Source organism: Stigmatopora argus, chromosome 20 (assembly GCF_051989625.1).
Source record: "Stigmatopora argus isolate UIUO_Sarg chromosome 20, RoL_Sarg_1.0, whole genome shotgun sequence".
In the NCBI taxonomy this organism is placed as follows: domain Eukaryota; kingdom Metazoa; phylum Chordata; class Actinopteri; order Syngnathiformes; family Syngnathidae; genus Stigmatopora; species Stigmatopora argus.
Genome location: NC_135406.1, coordinates 10,466,747 through 10,492,349, shown reverse-complemented (window position 1 = coordinate 10,492,349; position 25,603 = coordinate 10,466,747). Strand labels below are relative to the sequence as shown.

The 25,603-nt window shown below is 41.1% G+C and overlaps 2 protein-coding genes across 3 annotated transcripts in view; both read left to right on the top strand.

Annotated features, from left to right (window-relative positions):
• The first annotated feature begins 201 nt into the window (after positions 1–201).
• LOC144065548 (uncharacterized) lies at positions 202–8,753 on the top strand. Its single transcript, XM_077588502.1, has 2 exons — positions 202–636; positions 6,570–8,753. The coding sequence occupies exons 1-2, from the start codon at positions 498–500 to the stop codon at positions 8,342–8,344; spliced, it is 1,914 nt and encodes a 637-aa protein (XP_077444628.1). The 5' UTR covers positions 202–497; the 3' UTR covers positions 8,345–8,753.
• Positions 8,754–11,195: 2,442 nt separating this feature from the next.
• Positions 11,196–25,603, top strand: part of LOC144065582 (uncharacterized) — a 51,779-nt gene continuing 37,371 nt past the window's right edge. Inside the window, exons 1-2 of one of the 2 annotated variants that reach the window (XM_077588559.1) lie at positions 11,212–11,778; positions 13,843–17,909. In XM_077588559.1, the coding sequence (XP_077444685.1) occupies positions 11,709–11,778; positions 13,843–15,146 (1,374 nt within the window). In that variant the 5' untranslated portion in view covers positions 11,212–11,708 and the 3' untranslated portion in view covers positions 15,147–17,909. Of the gene's footprint in view, positions 11,779–13,842; positions 17,910–25,603 lie in introns of those variants that run through there. The other variant, XM_077588558.1, reaches the window with a different exon arrangement.

The following is a 25,603-nucleotide window of genomic DNA, read 5'->3' as shown; positions in this document are numbered from 1 at the left end:
AATAACACTTTTTATTTCCGTTAAAAAAAGAACACAACATATCAACAAAAAGCAGCGATTCCGACACAATGTGTCTGTCTCCCATTATTGATCCCCCCCCAAAATTTTCAAATAAACATTGAATATTATACATTCGTGAAACATCTTATTTTGAACGGAAGGTTGGCATTACGGGAAACCGTCTTTCCCATCATGCACCCCTGACCGGAAATGCGAGGGGATAATAAAAAAAAGAAGATGGCCGAATAGGGAGCGCTTAGTCTGCAAATATTTGTCTTTTTGCCCGTCTAATTTGTCTTTTAATTTCAGTCACTTAACTATACTGAAGTATTGACGACGTTTCTAGCATTATTCACTTTACGGATTCAACATCAGTCATCCATCTTAAAACTGTGCGACTTTATTTAGCACACCTTAGCTTCGCTAGCTAGCTGCCATCAAGAAACCAAGCGTCTCCATCAACACGTCGTCAAAAAAGCCGAATTCAAGTGTGCGAAATGGCCGCCATAAAAACAACAACAACAACAACAAAGTTCCAGGAGGAACTTTTTGACGTAAAAGTGGACCTTAAACGTCACCACCATCCCGTTGAATGCAAATTAATGCAAGCAAAAGTTATTCTTCACAGACTAGAAGGTGGGTTCACTTTTGATGATCATTTGTTTACAGTATACGGCGTGATTTATATTTTCCGTGTCCAAATGTTATTTTATTGATGTTGCAATGTATGTGAGACTATTTAGGTATGTGTACATTTTATTATCTCCCAATTCCATTTTTATAAGCCTGGCCGTGGATTACAATATTTTGCATGTGTGAAGACGTTGACTGCGTCTATTGGTCCAAAAAATCATGAAACAAAATAAACCCCCACCCACCCAGCCGAACCCCAATTTACAAATTTCTCAAATACACACTTCAATTAAAAAAAGAAATGTCTGTCTTCTTTCATATTGTATAATAATAATAATAATAATAGGACATTGGCTTTGTGATCATCATTGACCCGACAAAAGCCTAATTGTCATCATACCCAGCTGCGTATGACGAAATTGGTAGTGCTTCTCCACAAGGTGAGCTTTCCTGGCAAAAGGCCCAAATACCGTATTTTCACGCCTATAAGGCGCGCATAAAATTTAAAAAAAAAAGTAAAAAAAATTCTCCAAAATAGGCAGGGCGCCTTATAATGCAGAGCGCCCTTTGTGAGCGCCGAGCGCCACCAAGCGGCGCCGGGCGGCTGGCGGTAGCGCTGGCTACCGGAAGCAGCTTATTTCCGGGTTCCGGTGCGCAGTGACTGCTGGGAAATATAGTTCTTCCTCGCTACACCCACATGCTAAAAACATGTTTTAAAAAGGCAACGGAAGCGAAACTGAGTTCGGTTGTACTTTATTTAGACATTTTACAATTTACTCAAGTCATCACCTTCAAATCCCTCAAACTCCTCATCTTCTGTGTCAGAATTAAACAATTACCCAAACGAGCCTTCCAAATAGCCGCCCCCCCTCTCTTCGGCAAGCTCTGAGTATACGTCACGTAACCAGTCTCGGCGGCGCTCGTGACGTATATGACGGCTCGCCGTCTGTTTTGATTTTCGACTCCATGCATGTTCATCTCACAGTAACGGTTAAAAACCAGATCATGAAAATGAACTCAGACCTTGCCGTGATTCCCGGAGGCTTGACCAAAGAATTACAGCCGCTAGACATCGGCATCAACCGGGCTTTCAAATCAAAGTTACGAGTGGCGTGGGAGCAGTGGATGATCGCTGGCGAACACAGCTTCACGAAAAGTGGCAGGCAGCGCCGGGCTTCTTACGCTACGATTTGTCAATGGATCGTTGCCGCCTGGGCGAACGTGTCTGCTTGCATGGTTGTTCGAGCTTTTGCCAAAGCCGGCATAATTTCTAAGGAGCCACATGGAAATTACGGTGACTCTGAAAATGAAGAGAGGGGGGGACCCGGCTATTTGGAAGGCTCGTTCGGGCAATTGTTTAATTCTGACACAGAAGATAAGGAGTTTGAGGGATTTGAAGGTGATGATGACTTGAGTAACTTGTAAAATGTCCAAATAAAGCACTACCGAATTCAGTTTTGCTTCCGTTGCCTTTTTAAAGCGTGTTTTTAGCGTGTGGGTGTAGCGCCCAAGAACTATATTTCCCAGCAGTCACTGTGCACCGGAACCCGGAAATAAGCTGCTTCCGTTAGCCAGCGCTATTGTGTTTCGATCTTAATCCATATGAAATATATAATATATATGCGTCTAATGAAATGGTGCGTGCTTTGTGTGTCTAAAATACAGAAATAGCACTCGTTACTGACACTGCGGCGTAAGAAACGATGCGCCAAATAGGCGTGAAAATACGGTAAGTGATAATTTCAGACTCTTTGGCATTCTGCCGTGATGGATACATCGCATCACCCCTCGAGCGCAACCAAATCCCGGCGACTGCAGAAAAAGTTTGCCTCGCAGATGCCAACAAAGAAAAAAAAACGGATCACTTTCCTCCCACTGTCTCCTCACTTACCTTCAGTCAGCCAGTAGGAGGCAGATCACCGCCCAACGTCCTAAATGTTACCTCACCCCAAAGTTATTACACAGAAGGGATTGTGTGTCGTGGTACCGCAAGTTCAGAGTCCTGATGGCTGTCGGAAAAAAATGTCCTTAAGCCTATTTGTCCGTACAGACGCTCCCCTACTTACAAACATTCAACTTACGAACAACGGTACATACGAACATGTCTGCAAATTGCGTTTAAGTCCAAAAATGTTCGCAAGTCCAATTTTGTATTTCACGCCTTTTTCGGAGTAGTACTTCTTTCCGCCGCTAATACCGACGCCTGGCGCTGTGAGAGCTCAGCTCACCCAGCATCTACCTTCTTCTTCGTTGCAATGCGGAAGTGCGTGAATGTATCTCCAGTGTGCAAAGAACCTTTTTCATTTGTATCATTAAATATCTCTTGCATCCAATATTGAATATGGTTGGTAAAAAGCTAAAGGCTTCTATTGAGGGAGTTGCAAGGAAGAGGTAAGCCATTTCTTCTGAAACGAGTGGTAATAATAACGAAGCTTGATGCGCGTGAGATTGGTAAGCGTTTCACGGGCATTGAATTGTTCGACCGTCAGTACCATTTATAAACAGAAAGATCGAGCAGCAGGACCCAAATATTGAGCGTTGCACAAAGTTTGCAAATCAATTGAATGATGCCATACAGTGCTACCGCATCATTTATGATGAAAAAAAGAAGAAAACTGTGCAATCGTCATTAGGTCGCTTCTTTTGGCCAGTTTCTAATACATAAATCTCTCTCTCTCTACAGTACTGTACATATTCTCTCCATTTTATTAAATGTTTTTTTTTTCAGTACAAACCAATGCGTGTTACTTATACAAGCCTTAAACATACAAATGCACTTATATAAACCTTCAATATACTTATATCTGCCTTAAACATAAATTATAATACAAAATATAGCACTGAATCAACTTACAAACAAATTCAACTTATGAACAATCGCTCGGAACCAATTGCGTTCGTAAGTAGGGGAGCGTCTGTACTTTGTGAGACCTGTAGCGTCTGCCAGAGGGCAGCAGCTGGAATAGGTTGTGACCAGGGTCGTATGGGTCCCCGGCAATGTTCCCGGCTCTGCTGAGGTAACGAGGGCTGGCACTGTCTTCCAGTGAGGGCAGAGAGCAGCCGACGATCCTCTGGGCAGTGTTAATCACTCTCTGCATGGCCTTTTTGTCTGTTGCCATGCTTCCAGCGTACCACACTGTAATGCAGTATGCCAGGATGCTCTCCACAGTGGCTCTATAGAAGGTCACCAGAAGCTTAGTGTCCAAGTTGTTCATCCTGAGTATCCTGAGGAAATGGAGTCGTTTCTGGGCCTTCTTCACTACTGCCGTGGTGTATGTAGACCAAGAGAGCTTATCCGTCACGTGGACCCCCAGGAAGTTGAAGGACTGGACCCTGTCTACACATAATCCATTTATGAGGAGTGGGGCCAGATCTGTGCTGTGTTTGCGAAAGTCCAGGATAATTTCTTTAGTTTTCGTGGTGTTCAGTGTTCACCGAGCACCACAAAGACATTGTTGACCTCATCTCTGTAGGCCGACTCATCCCCTCCTGAGATGAGTCTGACCACTGTGGTGTCATTGGCAAATTTGATGATGGAGTTAGAGTGGTGGGTTGGTGTACAGTCGTATGTGTACAGGGAGTACAGAAGAGGACTCAGTACACAGCCTTGAGGGGAGCCAGTGCTCAGTGTAATGGAGGAAGAGAGGTGGGACCAAGTCTAACAGTTTGTGGTCAGTTGGTTAAGAAGTTATTTATCCAGCAGCAGATGGGAGAGAATAGTCTAAGGTGGGAGAGTTTGTCACCCAGAATGTCCGGTATTATAGTGTTGAAGGCTGAGCTATAGTCAATGAAAAGCTTCCTCACTTAGTTCCCATGGTGCTCCAGGTGGCTCAGTTCTGTGTCTAGAGCAATGGTGATAGTATCCTCAGTGGACCTGTTTGCTCTATAAGCAAACTGGTGAGGGTCAACTGAGGGAGGGATTGTATCCCTGATATGGCGGGTGACCAACTTTTCAAAGCACTTCATGATCACAGGTGTAAGTGCAACAGGCCTATAATCATTCAGGCTGTCAATGTTTTTTTAAGGGACAGGGATAATGGTGGCTGATTTCAGGCAGGATGGGATGATGGATTGTTGCAGGGAACAATTGAAGATCTTTGGGAAAACACCAGTCAGCTGGTCAGCACAGGCTTTGAGCACCTTCCCAGGGTACTCCGCCAGGGCCAGCAGCCTTCCTGGTGTTCAAAGTCTGCAGTACCTGTCTCACTTCATGTTTCTTAAGCTCCAGTGTACTGCTGCAGGTTGGTGGTCGATGTGTTGAGACTGAGTCTGATTTGTCAGTCTCAAAGCGGGCAAAGAAATGGTTCAGTCCCTCTGCTAGTGAGGAATCTGCGTTAACAGACATTATTGTCATTGTAATTGGTAATATGTCATATTCCCTGCCACATCTTCTATGAGTTATTTACTGTGAAGTGCTCCTCAATTTTCCTTGTATATGCTGCCTTGGCCTTTTAATGCCTCTCTTCAGCACTGCTCTGGCAGCGCTGTATTGTACCTTGTCCCCTGACCTGAAGGCGGTGTTGGATTGGATTGGATAACTTTATTCATCCCGTATTCGGGAAATTTTTTTGTCACAGTAGCAAGAGGGTGAGGATGCAGCATTACGGCATTTGATGAGTGTCTGTGTCTCCTTGGTTATCCAGGGTTTTTGGTTAGGAAAAACCCATATCCGTTTATTAACAGTGACGTTGTCCGTGCAGTTGTTGATGTAGGAAACTACAGTGTCCGTGTAGTCCTGGAGGTTGTGGTGTTCAAAAAGTTCCCAAAGTGGTGCGGGAAAAACAGTCCTGCAGCTTCTTTATTTGTGGCCTTGTTAGCCTCCGGAGTGGGGTGTATGAGGGGGTGAGGGACAGGCAGAGATGGTCTGATCTAGCTAGGTGAGGGAGGAGTGTGGCTCTATAAGCATGTTTGACATTAGAATAAACATGGTCTAGAGCAGGGGTGTCAAACCGGTCCCCAAAGGGCCGCGGTGGGTGCAGGTTTTCATTCCAACTCAACAAGAGGATACCTTTTGCAAGTGTAATCAGTTAATTAAAGTCAGGTGCTACTTATTTTAGAAGACACCTGATTGGTTAAAATGTCGGCACTGGATCGGTTGGAACAAAAACCAGGACCCACCGTGGGCCTCGGCGGAATCGGTTTGACACGTGGTCTAGGGTTTTATCTCCTCTGGTGTGACACTTCACGTACTGGATAAACTTGGGCAAAACAGTCTTCAAACATGCTTTGTTTAGTCACCAGCAACAATAAACACTCCATTGGGGTGGTCAAGCTGCTGTTTGTTTACAGCCGCTAGCAGGAGGCTAAGTGCCGTGCTAACAGTAGCATCCGGTGGGATGTAAACAGCCATCACAATGACAATCGTTAGCTCTCTAGGCAGTAGGGTGCAGAACCTTCTGCACCCTACTGCCAAGAGCTTTAAATCCGGGGAGCTGTGAGTGTTAATGATCCTACTGTTGCAGCACCATTCATTGTGTATGTACACGCAAAGTAACCCCCCCCCCCCCTCTGAGATTCCCTGATAATTATTTCGAACGATCATTTCGGAATGAAAAGCGTCCGGCTAGCTAGCGATACCGCGGCGTCGGGGATTTGCGGGTGTAGCCACGTTTCCGTGATGAAAATAATGTTGCAGTTCCTGACAAAGCTGTTGGTATCAAGCTGAAGTTCCAAATCGTCCATTTTGTGGGTGATGGATCTGGCGTTGGTCAAGAACATACTCTGAAGCGGTGCTCGGTGTGGTTGCTTCCTTAGCTTAGCAGCTAGGCCCGCCCGGCATCCGCACTGAACTTGTCAACGTTCCCACTGTGAGTGATTGTTTTGTGACGAAATGAATGTATGGCACCCTCTTCCGTTTGGTTTCATTTCTGTGAACAAGAAATTCATTCATTTTATAATTGGAAAATGGTTAATCATTTATCTTTGTGCCTTTGCAGGTTTCAGAAATAATCTTGGTACTGATGGGCAGGAGTCTGTTGACCTTACAGGGGAAGTTGAGCTCCCCCAAATCAAAGAGGAGGAGCCAGAGTTCCCTCAACAACAAATGGGAGACGAGCAACTTCCAATCAAAAGGGAGGAAGATCATTTCACCTGGTCACTTGGTGAGTTCGTGAAGAGGGAAGATGTTCTGGGCGTGGCCAGTGGAGGGGCGGAGCCTGCAAACACCACAACATGGCCCCTAATTAAAGAGGAGGAGCCAGAGTTCTCTCAACAGTGCAAAAGAGAAGAGCAACCTTCAATAAAAAACGAGGAATGTGTCAAATGGTCAACTGGTGAGCATTTCAATAGTGAAGATGTTCTGGGCGTGGCCAGCGGAGGGGCGGAGCCTGCAAACGCCTCAGCATGGCCCCAAATTAAAGAGGAGGAGCCAGAGTTCTCTCAACTGTGCAAAAGAGAAGAGGAACCTCCAATCAAAAACGAGGAATGTGTCAAATGGTCAACTGGTGAGCCTTTCAAGAGTGAAGATGGTCTGGGCGTGGCCAACAGATGGGCGGACCTTCTGAGCGGCAGCTCAACAGAAGGATGGCGAGCAGAAAATTTAATTGCTCCTTTATCAGATGGCAACGACTTGCTTTTTGACGATGATGATGTTGAAGATGTTAAGAAAAATCCCAGTGGCGACAAACTCTGCAAATGCTTTCAGTGTGGCAAAACTTTTGTGAAAAATTCTTCTTTGAAAACACATATGAGGAGCCACACTGGGGAGAAACCCTTATCATGTACAGTTTGTGGTAAAACATTTACACACAAGGGAAGATTTAAAATGCACACAAGAACCCACACAGGTGAAAAACCATTTGCGTGCTCAGTTTGTGGTAAAAGATTTACAGAGAAGGGAAGCTTAAAAATACACACAAGAACCCACACTGGTGAAAAACCATTTTCGTGTTCCGTTTGTAGTAAAGCCTTTTCTCGAAAGCAAGAATTACAAATACACACAAGATTCCACACTGGTGAAAAACCATTTTCGTGTTCAGTTTGCAGTAAAGCCTATTCTACAAATGAAAACTTAAAAATCCACATAAGAACCCACACTGGTGAAAAACCATTTTCGTGTTCAGTTTGTGGTAAAACATTTACACACAAGGGAACATTTAAAATGCACACAAGAACCCACACAGGTGAAAAACCATTTGCGTGCACAGTTTGTGGTAAAGCCTTTTCTCGAAAGCAAAAATTACAAATACACACAAGAATCCACACTGGTGAAAAACCATTTTCGTGTTCAGTTTGTGGTAAAACATTTCCACACAAGGGAACGTTTAAGATGCACACAAGAACCCACACAGGTGAAAAACCATTTGCGTGCTCAGTTTGTGGTAAAGCCTTTTCTCGAAAGCAAAAATTACAAATACACACAAGAGTCCACACTGGTGAAAAACCATTTTCGTGTTCAGTTTGCAGTAAAGCCTATTCTACAAATGAAAACTTAAAAATCCACATAAGAACCCACACTGGTGAAAAACCATTTTCGTGCTCAGTTTGTGGTAAAAGGTTTACAGAGAATGGAGGCTTAAAAATACACACAAGAACCCACACTGGTGAAAAACCATTTGCATGCTTAGTTTGTGGTAAAATATTTACAGAGAAGGGAAGTTTAAAAATACACACAAGAACCCACACCGGTGAAAACCCATTTTCGTGTTCAGTTTGTGGTCAAAGATTCACACGGAAGGGAATCTTAAATAGTCATGCAAGAACACACAGGTAAAAAACATTTTTGTGTTCAGTTTATGGTCAAGGATTCACAGACAAGGGAAAATTATAAATCCACATAAGAACCCACACTGGTGAAAAACAATTTTCGTGTTCAGTTTGTGGTAAAACATTTACAGAAAGGGGAACGTTAAAAGCCCACCTAAGAACCCACACTGCTGAAAAAACATTTTCTTGCTCAGTTTGTGGTCGACCATTTTCCCAAAGGAGAAGCTTAAAAGAACACGTATTAACCCACTGTTGGAGTAATCATTATTATAAATGTGTTTGCAATGAATATAAAGCCTTATAATATACATGCTTACTATATTAATCAATATATTTGCTTATTAGGAATAGTAATGCTCATCCTAAATGTGTAACTATATTAAACAATATATATATATATATATATATATATATATATATATATATATATATATATATATATATATATATATATATATATATATATATATTGTTGATCACTTTTATGTTAGAGTTAGAATTAATGTGTTTTCAACGAAGACAAACACTTACTCCAAGGTCACTCTCCAGGACAGCTGGCTCCAGCTAGAGACTTAACAATTCACTGAGTCCTTGCTCCGAGGACTGATTACTGGAAGATACCCCTCAACCCTTTCCCCAGATACAAGTTTCAGGATCTACAAGGACTCTTAAACTACTTTGTTTACCTTATAATGAAAATATTATGCAATTCCTCACGCCATTGTTTGGGTGCCTTGTTCAACTTTTATGCTCACTTCGGCAATTCTCGCCATCTAGGGTGTTATTGTACTGATTACATAAACATGTTTTTCGAGTGTCGCGATTAAATACATTGATTCAGTTACTGCAATTCAGAATGCCTTGTGGACTGAGACGACGTCACAAGGCACCTCCTTGCAAGTTGTAAGCAGTTATGTTGAAAGATGTTTTCCTATTTTAATTAAATATTACTAATAATGATTTAAAAGGTTTGAATCATTATTCCAACATTTGGTCCTTCGAGTAGCCGGGGTCAACACACCGATAAGGAATCCAGACGCTGCAGTTCAATATCTGGAGTGACCGTGCACGGCGAGAATCCCTTTTCCAGGCTGGATTATTTCTCAGCAGCGCCTGGATTCTGATCGGTTGACGACTATCCTCTGGGTGAGCATCTATCGACATTTCTGCCGAGTCCGCGTGTGATGGCTGCATATTGTTGACGGGTTCCAAATGCGCGAAGGGCATCACACGCGATGGCCTTATTTTGAGAAGTAAGGCTCGCGTCCTGGGGATGGCGATTTTAAAACCCTGGGTATACTAGTCGCTGCCAGGTAAAGAGACAGAGCATGAGTCTATAAAACTTGGGGCAGTTCGGGGTGTCCTGTGCCGCGGTCCGGAAAGGTACAAATATAGCTCTGACAGTATTTCACGCTAGGTTATACATTAGGAATTTGGGGCAGTTCGGAGTGTCCTGTACGGAAGGTACAAATATAGCTCTGACAGTATATCACGCTAGGGTATACATTTGTGTTGCGTGTGTTACGTGTGTCGTTCCGCGGAAAAGAAATTTGCTAACTGATAACTGAGTGCACGCGAGCTCCCTTCAAAATGGGCAGCTCAAATATCAAAGCGGCTAGCAACGACGATCCTAAACAGTGTCTGCCGTGTAAAGATGTCCTTCATTCTGTGTACTTTAGTACTTGGAGTTAACAATACAAGACCATTGCAAAAACTAATATATCATAATAAAAGCAAGCCCGGACCAAAGATGAATGTGAATGAATTCCTATTTAGTGAGTTATTTTATCATCTCAAAAAAACTAAAACTAATAGAGTAATATTCAAATGAAATGGATCACTAACAACCAATGAACATTTCACTAACATTAATCATATTTCAAATATTTTCTCCAGAGAAAGTCAACCTGTTTACTCTGAGTATAAGTTTAACAGGCATGATGAAGGATTTTCTAAAAAGGCAATATCCAACTCCACTCCTTAAAAGCCATACGCACATTTGGCCCAAGTAAACATCATTGAATTCGTCAAAACAAATAACAAAAGCCTGCTTGGGACTTCAACTTATTTTATAAATCTAAGTACTCAACCTAAAACCTAAGCGTTATTAAAACTTGCCTCAGGACTTGAACCCTCTCTCTCTGGGGGAAGACACACTCAGTGAACCACTGGGCCATTTGACTCTTGGAGGTTATCCACTCACTGGTCATACTTGGTCTCTCCTTCTTGACTGCAAACACACACAAAAAATGACATTGTCACATCAACAAACAGTATTGATCATATATACTTACAATTGCGATTTAGATTGAAAAATACTTTACAACTATTTTGATGTTTCCAAATATACATCTACACTGTGTTACTAATAATGGGGGAATCAAAACATTAGTAGAGAGAACCTTACTAGACCTTTGTCATTACTTTTCAAGAAATTCTTACTATTGGCACACTGTGTCGGCACTGTAATGAAACCGTGTTGGTCACTCATTAGTGACCGCTGCAGTAGTTATAAAATCATTGCAGGTGAAATAAATCCTTGTTTTTTTTTTATTCCAAACGGAGTTGATAAGTAAAATAGATCAAATTTGAGTTGAAATTTTTAACTTATGTCCACATTTTTGTTAACTGTTAAATCATATGAAATAAAAGTGATTTCGTTTTGCGTCACACGATCAAAGTGATTCCACACTGGGGAAAACTTCTTAGAACGACTTGTTCCTTTGAGAAATATATCATAATTACGCAAAAGCCATCCAACAGACCTACGACACTTTGATACAGTTTATTTATTTATACTAAACACTTTGGCCAAACGATACATTTCCTGACCGGTCACGTGATTCTTCTTAAAGCTATACACGCCCTACTTCCGGCTTTCACTCTTGAACTCTCGGCACAGTGCTGACGCACCAGTGTCGATCGTCCCATCATTACCAGCAAAACCTTCTTTAGCTTAGCCTAGCTAGCAGCTAGCAAAGTAACAAGTCCGGGTCGTCCAAGAACTCGTTGGACCTTTGCGCACTACTTTAGCTAAGCCTGGCAGCTATCAAAGGAACAAGCCGCCGAATGCTTGTTTATGCTTTAGCTTAGTTTAGCTAGCAGCTATCAAAGAAACAAGTCACCGAAGAACTCGTTGGAATTTTCCTGGCTAATTTAGCTTAGCCTAGCTTGCAGCTATTGAAGGGAAAAGTCACCGAAGAGCGTGTTTATGCTTTATCTTAGCTTATCTTAGCTAACAGCTATCAAATAAACAAGTCCTCAAGTCGTCGAAGAACCCATTTAAAGCTTTGCGGCCTGCTTTAGCTTAGCTTATTTTAGCTAGCAGCTATCAACAAAGGCGCCGCCATCATCAGAATCCACGCGTGGAAATGTCCGCAAGAACGAAACGGCCAAAGTTCCAGAAGGAACTTTTTGACCTCAAAGGATATAGACTAGAAGGTGGGTTGACTTTTTATTTCCATTAATTCCCTGAATGTTTAATGGAAAATACCTTTAAGGCTTAAATGTATTCTATTGACGTAAAATTATTATAGCGTTCGCCGTTCGAAGAAAGACGTAATAAATACTATTTCTATTTTAATGGGACCACTTGTTGAAGGAAGAGCACTCGGTCTTCCTTCTCGGGTTCGATTAATTTCGGATGTGGAAGATGTTGGTTGTCCAAATAGTGAAGTGACTTCGAAGCTTTTATTACAGAATATTCTGGGCACAGGTGATCCACAGGCAAGGCTGTCGTCCACAAATGCACCGAGACAGATAACTTACATTCACCTGTATTCTCTCGAGTGGGTGGAAGCGAAACCGAACAGGGATGGGTTTTTCCCTTACTTCATACATTCATACAGTAAGCTATTTGTTATGAACCGGCAAATAGAAGATAACGACTATGTTGTAAATCTTCAAGGACACATCTGGCTACAGGACAGAGCTCTACTAAGGGGAAGCTTGAGACTCATGGAGTCATGACAATAAAAAAATCACGTTTCAATATGAGACCCACTTCACACTCTAGGATGGAAAGAATGAGTCTCAACGTGTTTATCCTTTAACAACGGCAGAAAAACGTAGCTTTCCTTTTATTGTATCCTTATCACAATGTATTTTTCTTGATTACGCAAAGCGCGAGCGCCCCCCAGAGGCATTGAAGAGTCATTCCTGCTACTCGCCCTCCATTTTTGGCTACATGCTTGAGTAACATAACACTTACTTACATGCTGTAAATTTAAAATGCAAAAAAATGAAGATTCAGATGCACTAAACAACAACAAGAGCAGCGTTTAAACAAAGGTGTCAAAGTTGCGGCCCGAGGGCCAAATCTCGCCCGCTGCCACTCCGTGGTGCGGCCTGCTGTAATTATAAATAAATTGAATATGTACTCTTTACCCACTTTTTTTCTAGAAAAAAGAACAAAAAAATTTAATTAAAAAATCTAATATTGAGTTTTTATGTTTTCTTTTAATAAAAATAGCATAAAAAATGTAAAAAAAAAAAGTGATTTAAACGATATTGCTTTTTGAATTTAATTTTAATTTATTTTTCTCTATGAAAAACCACAAAAAAGGAAATATTATATATATATATATTAAATAAAAATCCCCAAATAATGATAGACTAGCTACTGAATAAAAGATAATGGTTTTTTAATGCCTCCCCTTTGGTTAAAGCAGGGGCATTGAAGAGTCATTCCTGATACTCGCCCTCCATTTTTGGCTACATGCTTGAGTAACATAACACTTACTTACATGCTGTAATTTGAAAATGTAAAAACTGAAGATGGAGATGCACTAAACAACAACGAGAGTAGCGTTAAAACAAATGTGTCAAAGTTGTGGCCCGAGGGCCAAATCTGGCCGCTGCCACTCCGTGGTGCGGCCTGCTGTAATTATAAATAAATTGAATATGTACTCTTTTACCCACTATTTTTTTTCTAGAAAAAAACATTTTTAATTGAAAAATCTAAGTTTTTTTGTTTTGTTTTAATAAAATATACAAATAACAAAAATGTAAAAGTGATTTGAACCATTTTGCTTTTTTAATTTAATTTTAATTTATTTTCTCTATGAAAAACCACAAAAAAGGAAATATTTGGTTTTTTTAAATAAAAATCCCCCAAATAATGATAGACTAGCTACTGAATAAAAGATAATGCTTGTTTTAAATGCCTCCCCTTTGGTGAAAGCATTGTAACTGAATTAAAATCTTAAACATAAAAGAGAATGTTTTCAATTAAAAGGCTCCCAAAAAGATTTGGGCAAATTTTAAGGGCCTACCATCACCTGTGAAGATACTTTACCCCCCATTAGTCCTTTTCTTTGTAAAAATACACCCCAAAAACAGTTTTAAACACATTTGGCTGTTGATGAGAATACTACAGTGGTAAGTACTGCATGGTGACGAAATGAATGTGTGGCGCCCTCTTCCGTTTGGTTTCATTTCTGTGAACAAGAAATTCAGTAATTTTAATTGGAAAATGTTTAATCATTTATCTTCGTGTCTTTGCAGGGTTCCCTCCACAAAAAATGAGAGATGAGCAAATTCCAATAAAAAAGGAGGAAGATCATTTCACCTGGTCACCAGGTGAGACAGTGAAAGGGGATGTTCTGGGCTTGGCCAGTGGAGGGGTGGAGCCTGCAAACGCCTCAGCATGGCCCCAAATTAAAGAGGAGGAGCCAGAGTTCTCTCAACAGTGCAAAAGAGAAGAGCAACCTCCAATCAAAAATGAGGAATGTATCAAATGGTCAAGTGGTGAGCCTTTCAAGAGTGAAGATGATCTGGGCGTGGCCAGCGTAGGGGTGGAGCTTCTGAGTGGCAGCTCAACAGAAGGATGGCAAGCAGAAAGTTCAATTTCTCCTTTATCAGATGGCGACGACCTGCTTAATGATGATGATGTTAAGAAAAATCCCAGCGGCGACAAACTCTGCAAATGCTTTCAGTGTTGGAAATTTTTTGGGAAAAAGTCTTCTTTGAAAACACATATGAGGAGCCACACTGGGGAGAAACCCTTATCATGTACAGTTTGTGGTAAAACATTTACACACAAGGGAAAATTTAAAATACACACAAGAACCCACATGGGTGACAAACCATTTTCATGCTCAGTTTGTGGTCAAACATTCACACGGAAGGGACACTTAATTAGTCATGCAAGAACACACACTTGTGAAAAACCATTTTCTTGTTCAGTTTGCGGTCAAACATTCACACGCAAGGAAAGCTTAAAAACGCACACAAGAAACCACACTGGTGAAAAACCATTTTCGTGTTCAGTTTGTGGTAAAACTTTCACACGCAAGGAAATCTTAAAAACGCACACAAGAACCCACACTGGTGAAAAACCATTTTTATGTTCAGTTTGTGGTAAAGCCTTTTCTCAAAAGCAAGATTTACAAAAACACACAAGAACCCACACTGGTGAAAAACCATTTTCGTGCTCAGTTTGTGGTAAAGCATTTACAGAAAAAGGAACGTTAAAAACCCACATAAGAATTCACACTGCTGAAAAACCATTTTCGTGTTCAGTTTGTGGTCGAAGATTCACACACAAGGAAAGCTTAAAACCCCACATAAGAATCCACACTGGTGAAAAACCATTTTCGTGTTCAGTTTGTGGTCAAAGATTCACACGGAAGGAAAACTTAAAAACCCACACAAGAACCCACACTGGTGAAAAAACATTTTCGTGTTCAGTTTGTGGTACAGCCTTTTCTCAAAAGCAAGATTTACTAATACACACAAGAACCAACACTGGCAAAAAACATTTTCCTGCTCAGTTTGTGGTCGAACATTTTCCCAAAGGAGAAGCTTAAAAGAACACTTACCACCCCCGGCAAACAATGTTTTCCTGCTCAGTCTGTGGCCACAGATTTGCTGCAACAGCCCAATTAAAAAGCTACACAATTCAAAAACCTTTTCCAGGCACAGTCAATGTTCCAACATTTTCACAGAAGGGAACTTGAAAAGAAGACAACCCGCAGTGGCGAAAAGCCCTTTCTTTGCTCAATTTGTGGTTCAACACATTGGTTAAAATACTTAATAATACTACGTTTGTTGCCAAGGATTTATTCATAAGACTTAAAAGACACGTGTGTGTGTATGTTATCTATTAATTGGCAAAAATGACGAGAATCCCTCGTGTCATATTTTAATCATGTTGATAAAATTAGTCTGCTGTGAATTTGTCTGTTTGAAAAAGAGAAAAACAAGTCAAATGTTGTTTTATTTCATTTATTCTTCAGAATGTTCTTTTAGCTTTGTAAACTACATTATTTTCCCTTTTTTAACTATAAGAACTGACTTTGGGTTCATTTTGGAGTACAGTGGTACCTCGACATACGAGCTTAATCCGTTCCGCAACTGAGCTCGTATGACGAGATTCTCGTAACTCGAGCGGAAGTTTCCCATTGAAATGAATGGGAAACAAATTAATTCGTTCCAACTCTCTGAAAAAAACACCAAAAACACGATATTGGATTGGAAAAAACGTTTTATTTCTTATAATTCGCCATATATTGACAAAGTAATAAATAACGAGTGGTTTGATAGTAATAATGTGTTTAATAGGAGTAAAATTAGACACATTTCGCGGAGGGTAGAGACAGCGGCATACACGAAGGCGGGGGAGGGGCTGTTCGGGGGGACTTTCTCCACGGCACTCGTGAACGAACAAACACATTTAAATTAACTTGGATAACTAAAAAACAGACACTCAATGTTTAATGTAACCTCAAACAAAACTAAATTCTAAATTTGTTGTAATCTTTTTTACCTTACGTAGTTCTACGGGTTGACACCACCTGGCCGCTCCGCCGAAGTCTTCAAAACGAACGCATCAAGAGTTGTTTGTTTTTGTCTACCCTTCAAAATATTTCGCTAATGTCGCATACAAATGTCATCATAATACGATGATGTGTGACCACTTGCCAGTTTGTCAGGGTGAATCGTTTCTATAAAATCCGAAACCTCTTGCCACTTCGCGAGCATGTCTTTGATATCTTTTGTAGCCGCCTCTTCCACCGCCTCCTCGCTACTAAGTTCCGGCAACAAATGTTCACGCTCCTGTAGGTCGATTAAATCCTGTGTCATGAGTTCTTCGTGGTACTCGGCGATTAGGTCATTCACATCTGCCTCATCAAGTGCTCTTTCCAAAATTCACGAAGGGTTAGCTCTGTGTCATCTGTCACATCGAAGCATTTCTTGAATAAATTGTACACCAGTAGTGGCTTAATTTTACAGTCACCGCTGGCATTAGCACACAACGCTAGCGTTAAGCGGTCTTTCATAGGTTTGTGTCCCGGTAATGCCTTCTCTTCTGCCACGATGAATGTCCGCCTGGGCATTTTTTTCCAAAAAAGACCAGTTTCATCGCAGTTGAAAACTTGCTGGGGGTGTAATTTTCCTGGGCGATAATCAAGGCAAATGTCTTGATAAATTCCACCACAGCTTTCGAATTGCAACTCGCCGCTTCTCCGTGTCGGACTACAGAGTGTATTCCAGATCGTTTTTTAAATTTTTCGAACCAGCCATGACTCGCTTTAAATGTTTGTGAAGTTGTTGAAGGCTGTCCTATCGTTGATATCAAATCTATGTAAATTCGGCTGGCTTTTTCACAAATGGTAGACTCGGCCAGGCTATCTCCTGCTAATTGTTTATCTTTTATCCACACTAAAAGAAGGTTCTCCATCTCGTCGTGAATGTCACTGCGCCGGTGGGAAATGATAGATAGTCCTTTGGTAAGCCTCTTCTCCTTAATTGCGTCCCTCTGCTTAAGGATGTAGGATATGGTTGACGTATTCCTCTCGTATTGCCGAGCGAGCTCGGTAACACGTACCCCACGCTCATGTTTTTCAATTATTTCGCGTTTCATGTCCATTGTCAACGGTCGCCTTTTCTTAGCAAAACTTTGCCGATCCATAGTAATACGTATTGTTTACCTCGTATGTAAATGTAGACCAAGTGGGGGGGAAAACGGGTGTGGAAATGCAAAGTCCGCCCACCAGTGCTCGTAGACATATTTTATACACGAAAGAGATGCAAAAAAATAATAATGCCATGGCCACCTGGCTTGGTCGCATCACGAAATTTTGACCGCATCACGGGCGAATTATTCGATCGAAATTTCCCCCGTAAGACGAGCATTTTGTATGACGAGCGGTCGTATGACGAGGTACCACTGTAGTTCTTTTCGCTTTTTATATTTATCCAAACTGATTTGATTTGTATGTAAATAGACCTGGCAGTCGGTATATGAACTCAAATGTGAATTGTTTTTATTTTTATTTTATTCTAATGTTGAACAAACAGATAATACTCAATATTCTTATGTATAATCATTAGTATGAAAAAAATATTGATGGCTTGAAACTTATCGTTGTGATTGTCCATTGCTTTCCCCTTTGGTCGCCTCCCCTATGTGTCACCCACCTGTTTTCCATGTCTCGTTAACCCATGCCTTACTGCGTCTTGCGGCTTTTCGTTCATTTTAATTTTTTGTGTGCATTTTTTTTATTTTGGGCTCCGGTTTTCAGTTTGCTTTTTGTGTTTTTAATTAAAACTCTTTATGTATACTGTAATGATTGTTTATGACTTTCCATGACAATGCACTCGTAACAGAACTAACAAATTTAAATTAACTTGGATTAATATATACAGACACTCAAACATATGTTTAATGTAACTTTACACAAAACTGAATTCTATTTGTTTTTTTTGTTTTTTTACCTTTGTTCTCCGGGCTAGCTGTTTGCCACGCCTACACCCTCACGTTCACTATCGATGGGCTGTTTGCTGTTGTATTCCCTTCAAAATTCTGAAAATGATGGACACAAATGTCCTCACAATAGGATAATGCACGACCACTTGCCAACGATAAGTATTCTTGAATGAGCGATCGCGGGAGCTAACAGGCTAAGGAAGGAAAAACAGGAAATGCAACAGCTCAGCCTACCCACATATTGATTGTGGGTAATGAAGTTTTATTCTGAGAAAGGGTGCCATTGGCTATCGGTGTTGTGTGCACGAGTGTACTTCATTGCCCAGAAAGCCCTCTTTTGGCCCGCGCATGCGCGTTTTCTGGTCCATGTGTAGGAGAAACTCGTGTGAAGAAATCGTTCAGTGCTCGTAGATATCTGTTATACACGAAAGAGATGCGGCAAAAAAGACAGTGCGCTACAATGATAAACATCCTCTCATGTCATGGCCACCTGGCTTTTCCGCATCTCGAAATTTTTCTCGTATCTAGAGTATCTCGTAGGTAGAGCTGCTCGCATGTAGAGGTACAACTGTACTAAAATTAAAATTAAACAAATTTATTCCTGACCACGAGAGCGGTACCTAAATAAGAGACTGATTCCTGCGAGTTCAAACCGTTTCAATGAAGAACTACAGTGGTACCTCGAGATACGAGCTTAATCCGTTCCGTGACTGAGCTCGTATGACAAGTTACTCGTAACTCGAGGTAAAGTTTCCCATTGAAATGAATGGGAAACAAATTAATTCGTTCCAACTCTCTGAAAAAAACACCAGAAACAGGATATTGGATTGAAAAAAAAGTTTTATTTCTTATAATTCGCCATATATTGACAAAGTAATAAATAACGAGTGGTTTAATAGAAATAAAGTGTTTAATCTAACTAAAATTGGGCAGATTTCGCCGAGGGGAGAGGGGCACAAAAGGGGCGGGGGGCTTCGTTTTTTTTCTTCCACACAACGCACTCGTAAACGGAACAAACACTCCACCCTCACGTTCGCTATCGATGGGCTGTTTGCTGTCGTACTATTCCCTTCAAAATATTCCGAAAATGATGCACACAAATGTCCTCACAATCGAATAACGCACGACCACTTGCCAACGAGCAGCAGTCTTTTATCAGCGATCGCGCCGCTGCTCATGTTGTTGTTGTTGTTGGGCCACCTCAGGCGCTTGAGGATTACCCTCAGCAGCGCTAGAGCTGTCACTGGAACGCGGATTAGTTCATCCAGGGGGTAGCCGGAGGTGTGGGGCAGTGCGAATATCTCCGGCTGGATGAAAAACGTAGGGCGCCACGTTCCTGGGTGGCAGCTCTGGGTGGTTTTGTTGGATTCGCATGGGAGCTTCGGGGGCGCTGGCTAGCGGCTCCTTTTAGCTTGTAGCATCTGTGTTCGCATCCCCTCGAACGGCGCCTAGTGCCATTGCCTGTCGGCGTTGTGCGCACGAGTATACTTCATTACCCAGAAAGCCCTCTTTTCACCGCGCATGCGCGTTGTGCGTTTCCTGGTCTGAATAGCTCATCCGGTGCTCGTAAATATTGTTATACACGAAAGATATGCCAAAAAAAATGCCATGGCAACCTGGCTTGGTCGCATCACGAAACTTTGACCGCATCACGGGCGAATTATTCGATCGAAATTTCCCCCGTAAGACGAGCATTCCGTATGACGAACGGTCGTATGACGAGGTACCACTGTACTTCTCCCGTGATGCCAATCGGCGAAACAGCAACAGCACCATTATCATGGACGATTTGTTTTGCGCATGCGCGTTTTGCGTCGCCTCCTTTTGAGACGCGATCTTCAAGTGATTTATGTTTAATTTAAATTTCAATTTAATTCAAACCTGCGCAATAATTTTTGCTAAAACCATGTTAGACCATTTGAACAGTGGTGTGCCGTCAGGGCCTTCAAGGCCTTCTCTGCTGGCCTAAGAATTATCTGAATCACAGACTGATGTTAATTATAGTTTGTCCATGAATACTTAAAAAATGCTTACAAAACATATAGAAACATCCCATAATAAATCCAACATTAAGCATGCTTTGCAACCAACTTAACCCTATAATTTGTCGCCGCCGCCATCCCTGAAAAGGGCTTATTGGCGATTTCAGAAATCGATTTCAAATTTCCAAATCCTTTTCCACCTTGATATCTGATCGATAGATTATATCTTGGTGGCCAGCCAATCAAAAACACAAGAAGACAGACAACCATTCACGCTCACACTCATACTGAGGAGTAATTTAGAGTGTCCAATCACCCTACCATGTCTTTGGAATGTGGGAGGGGAAACCAGAGTACCCGGAGAAAACCCACACTCGTCACTATAAAAAGGTACATTTTTAAGAAATAAAGCCTTTCTATAAATGGTCATTTTTAAAGAAACTAATGCTTTAGTATACATGGACTTTTTTTAAAGCCTTACTATGCAAAGTCTATGTATGTCTTGTAACTTTTGAAATGTACTCTTTCCATTTGAAAACTGATTTCTACTCCTTGGACTAACGTTGAACTTGTGCAGACTCCCACCTAAGCAACCAAATTCAAAGCACTGCCCATATTTGGTGGGCACTCCCTTGATGTTATTACAAAATTCCTTTCCTTGACCCCATTCAGCCAATAAATGATTTCACCTCTTCGATCTCAAATGATAAAAATATTCAGCAAATTAAATATTACTAATAATGATTTAAAAGGTTTGAATCATTATTCCAACATTTGGTCCTTCGAGTAGCCGGGGTCAACACACCGATAAGGAATCCAGACGCTGCAGTTTAATATCTGGAGTGACCGTGCACGGCGAGAATCCCTTTTCCAGGCTGGACTATTTCTCAGCAGCGCCTGTTTTCTATTCGGTTGACGACTATCCTCTGGGTAAGCATCTTTCGACATTTCTGCCGAGTCCGCGTGTGATGGCTGCATATTGTTGACGGGATCCAAATGCGCGAAGGGCATCACACGCGAAGGCCTTATTTTGAGAAGTAAGGCTCGCATCCTGGGGATGGCGATTTTAAAACCCTGCGGATACTAGTCATTAGCAGGTAGACACGGTGGGGTCTATAAAAATGTGGTGGTTGACATTGGTTGTGTGTGCGTAGTTGTTAAAGCGTAGTTGTTAAAGAAAAAAAGGTACTACGGGGATACACACAAATCCACTCCAAAAATGGGTGGTGCAAACAGTAAAGCGGCTATTGACGTCTGCCGTGTACAGATTGGATTGTTGCAAATCAAAGCGCTACAAGGGTTAAACACCTAAATTTATGGATAAACAAATATGGGTTTGCTGGCCAGCTTAGATATGCATGAATTGTTAAAACCTACAGGATAAAATACGGACTAAGCATAGAAGTAATCTATATATAATATGTGAAGGGAGAAACAAGCGAGGCGGCTTGTTCCACAGAAAGAAGAGTGATAAAACGGGTCCGTTGTGTGAAAAAATAAAAGATAGCGCGGCCTCCTCGGCTGACGGGGACAGAATAGAAATCGGGTTTTCAAAAATGCTATGTGCTGGGTTTGTGGAGAATTGGAGCATATATCGCGTGATTGCCTGGACAAAAAGGTCTCTAAAAACAAGGCAGGCCTGCTCAAAATGATTTGAATGAGGATTTTGAACATGAGGATGTTGAGCTAATTTTAAACCAGAGATCACATTCTTTGTGAATGAATTCAATTGGAATTTTTTGTGTGATGCTGAAAGTTGTAAAATGGCAATTAAAATGGTTATTTCCAAGTGCTAGGCATACTTTGTTAATAGTAACTAAATGTACTGTCAATGTACTGGAATGAAATGGCTTATTGTGGCTTATCCTGGTTTCGTTCCCGTCTGCTAGCGGGAATATTTTGGTTAACAGAAATACAAAACAGCCAATTAAATGTTTAGCGGGGTTGCCAAAACTGCGTTTTGGTCATACTCTAAACTTGCCGAATAATGCTTCGATTGCGGGGGAAGCGCTCTGTTTTGGTGCGGCTGATTTGATGGTGTTAGACATTATAATACAGTATAGTATGTGCGCGGACCGCACAAGCGACTAAAATTTTTGGGGGACCCCTTCCGTGGAGAATATTACAATAATTGGCCTTGAGGGTGCTGAAGCAAACTTGAGGGCAGAAATGGGTTTTGCTATGATATAGTTGTGCTTGCAGCATATTGTGATTATGGGGTCTTGGCAAACTATGGTGTTATAGTTGGATATCGGGAGAGTAATTATTTAGTTTATTAATTTAGTCTTCTCTAAAAATATTATAATTGTGCACAGGAGGCGAAGCATTGTGCACAAAAAGAAAAAGAGAGCGTTTTGGAATTTGTAAACAAAAGATAAGAATGCTGCTTCTGCAGCGAGCGTGAAGGTCACAGTCAGCGGCTAAGGGCGCGCTTCCGTTTAAACATTTCAGAATAAGAACAAAACATGGTCTGCAAGGGATACAGGGTTCCGCGATTATCTTCGCATTTATTTTTGGGATTTAATCAGAAATGTCTTTCGAGGTGATAGAAAATCTGTGTGGCAAAGATTGATTTGGTAAAAGCTCTGGAATTGGGAATAATACTATTATTATTATTTTATTTTTTATTTGTGAAGTTCAAAGGGCTCTTAATTGAAGAGAGCTAGTTTTGGAGGATAAAACGATATTAATACTGTTTTTGAATGGTTGGATTGTTCAAAATACTTTAATATAGGAGATTGGCTGGTTAAAGAAAAAAGAATGGAATTTTGTTTTTAACAATATTATGGCATATTGGTGACAATTTGTGGGTCCTTTATTAAGCATTGAAAATTGTAATTAGGAAATGCCTAGTAAAAGGTATATTTCTCTAATTTAATTATTGTAGATTTTTCTTGTGGTAACAGCTATAGGAAATAGCTCTTATCTTAAGTAAACATAGTATGGGGTGATTTACAAATTATGTCTTAGGTATTAAGAGTTATTTGGTTGTTAAAGAGATTAGACATGAAATTAGCAATGCAGAAATGGCATGAGAAATTTCGTGGCATTCGTCCAAATTATTAGGTAAATTGAACCTGGCTTGGGTAGATAAGATAATTGATTTAAGATAGGCATAGTTTCCCTAGAAGAAACATGGAGCGTCTTTAAGTGCACAAAATACGTTCCCTGTTTGGCCTGAAGGGGGAATATGCTTTGGTATAGGTCATATTGATGACAATTGGGACGTTACTGTCTATTACTTTAGGGGCATACAAATTAAGAATTTAGCCAAAACTTACTGCATTGCAATTATGGGGTTAATACACCTGAATGTTACGGTGATAACGATTGGCAATAACAAGCTTAGATAAAGGGGATTATCTACAACAAATTCTGGTGGGGCCTTTCATGGTGTGAAACAAGTGATGAAATAATGTCTATGTTTAGAAAATAACATCTCCAAATTATAAAATATCAACCTTTGAGAAATGCTTTAAGTAGATGGGTTGACTAGAATGGGCAAAATTCGATAGCGTTGAAAGGGGGTGTAACTTAGTGCAGAACATGGAGATAAATTTTTTACAAACGGTTAAAATACTTAAAGGGTGTGTGTGTGTGTTTCAATGTGTCACAACTTTTCCGTTATTGCATTATTGGGGAATAGCATGGCAGTCCACATGCTGACTGACTGGGGTAAGGCGCGGTGGCAATTGAACAAATTTCTATTTTTAGATATGTGGCACGTGAATCTAATACATTAATTACCTAGTTTCTTCAGGCATCAACCTTGCGGTTCAAGGATCTACTAATGCGAAGTGGATCCAGACCTTCCGGAGTGTGGAGTATTCCTGGTGTCCTCAAGAATTCGTAGGTTTTCTCTGGGTACTCCAGTTTTATTCCAACAAACCAAAATTATGGATGATTGGGGGAGCACTCTAAATTCCTTGATTATGAGTGCGAGCGTGGATGTGTGTCTGTCTTTTGTGTTTTAATTGGCTAGCCACCAAGATATATCAATATTCTAATATCAAGGTGGAATATTTCTGAAATCGCTGATAAGCCTTTCGAGGACAGCGGTGGCAGAGTAGGACAGAAACAAAAAGAAAAGAATTTCGCCAAATGATTTTTTTTTATTTCTGCAATGGGAAATTTTGGGAACCTGGGGGACTAAACAAAAACAAAAGACTTATCTGGGAGGGCTGCCATTTTGAGTCATGGTAAATTTCATGCCTCAAAAAAGGGGGAGGTTATAAATTCAATCTATATGCAGATATAGGGCCAAAACACGGGCGATTCCCCCTTAGGTCAAGCTACAAAAGCTACATATCCATTTCAAAGGATACATATGGATTTTATAGAGAATATGTGTGGTACATAACAGTCCTAAAACAGATTGGGGAAACCTTGTTGCAGAAACTGGTCTAGATTGGCAAGCTTGGATGACACACGCGTGCGAAAAAAACAGGCCTTTGATAAAATTAACCCATACGGTGGGGGCATTACAAATCATTATTCAGACTGACAAATTAACTTGTGGATCCTTGTCTGACGTTTTTCCTAAGACCATGGGCAGGTGGAGAAGACTCTTTTTACAAAATTCTACAATTGTTTCTCAACAACAATGACCATGTCTATGGAGACGGTAAGAAAATCGTCAGAGATGGAAACACCCGGATCCGCCATAGTAAAATTAAAATCTGAGATGACCAGAGAATTCATTTCCGCAACAGGGATTTCCCAAACGGGCAACAATTGGTTGCTGTTGATGGAAAATGCAGCTATTACTATAAATCAAACCTGCATAACATGTATGGGGCCCCGCCCTCTCTTATGAGTAGTGCCCGCGCAAATTACTCCTGATTGTGTAATGGAGATAATGACAAATGAAAATGTAAGCCCCAATTGTGAGAAATGGAATAATGTATACCCTGTTACAAGAGCAGCAAAGGACAAACCTAACTTTTCAACACACATTGCCTTTGATCATTTTACCTGCTTGCATCTTACAGGGCTTGGTCTGAAGCTGGGCGCGATAAATGAGACATGGTGCGCTCGAATTCTAAAACAGACTGCACCCCTGATTCCACGTTCTGACCTGTGGTGGTGGTGTGGTGGAAATAAATTATACGACTCCTGCCGAAATTGGGCAGGACTATGTGCTTTGGTCTCACTGCTCTTGCCAGTATCTGTTTTTCCATCTACAGTGGAGGAGATACAATTGGCTGCGCAGAAATCCAGTATGTTGGCGGGCCCCTCGCGATGGTGTCGATCGGCATGGAGAGAGGGAGATCCAACATACATTGATGCGATTGGCATCCCCGGGGCGTACCAGATGAGTATAAACTGGCTAATCAGATCGCAGCAGGTTGGGAGTCTATTTTTCTTTTAATTACTCCAAACAAAAATGTTGATCGGATAAATTACCTGCATTACAATGTCCAAAAACTTGGAAATTATACGGAACAGGGATATGTGGCGATAAAGGAACAACTGGCAGCCACCAGTCTTATGGCGTTCCAGGATCGCATAGCAGTTGATATGCTGCTTGCGGAGCAAGGGGGCGTGTGTGCAATGTTTGGAGATCAATGTT

What these genes read in the sequence shown, in the direction of transcription:
- LOC144065548 (XM_077588502.1), top strand. Translation starts at nt 498, where the DNA reads ATGGCCGCCATAAAAACAACAACAACAACAACAAAGTTCCAGGAGGAA. An exon ending in TATTCTTCACAGACTAGAAG is followed by an intron (nt 637 to 6,569) that starts GTGGGTTCACTT and finishes GTGCCTTTGCAG; the next exon opens with GTTTCAGAAATAATCTTGGT.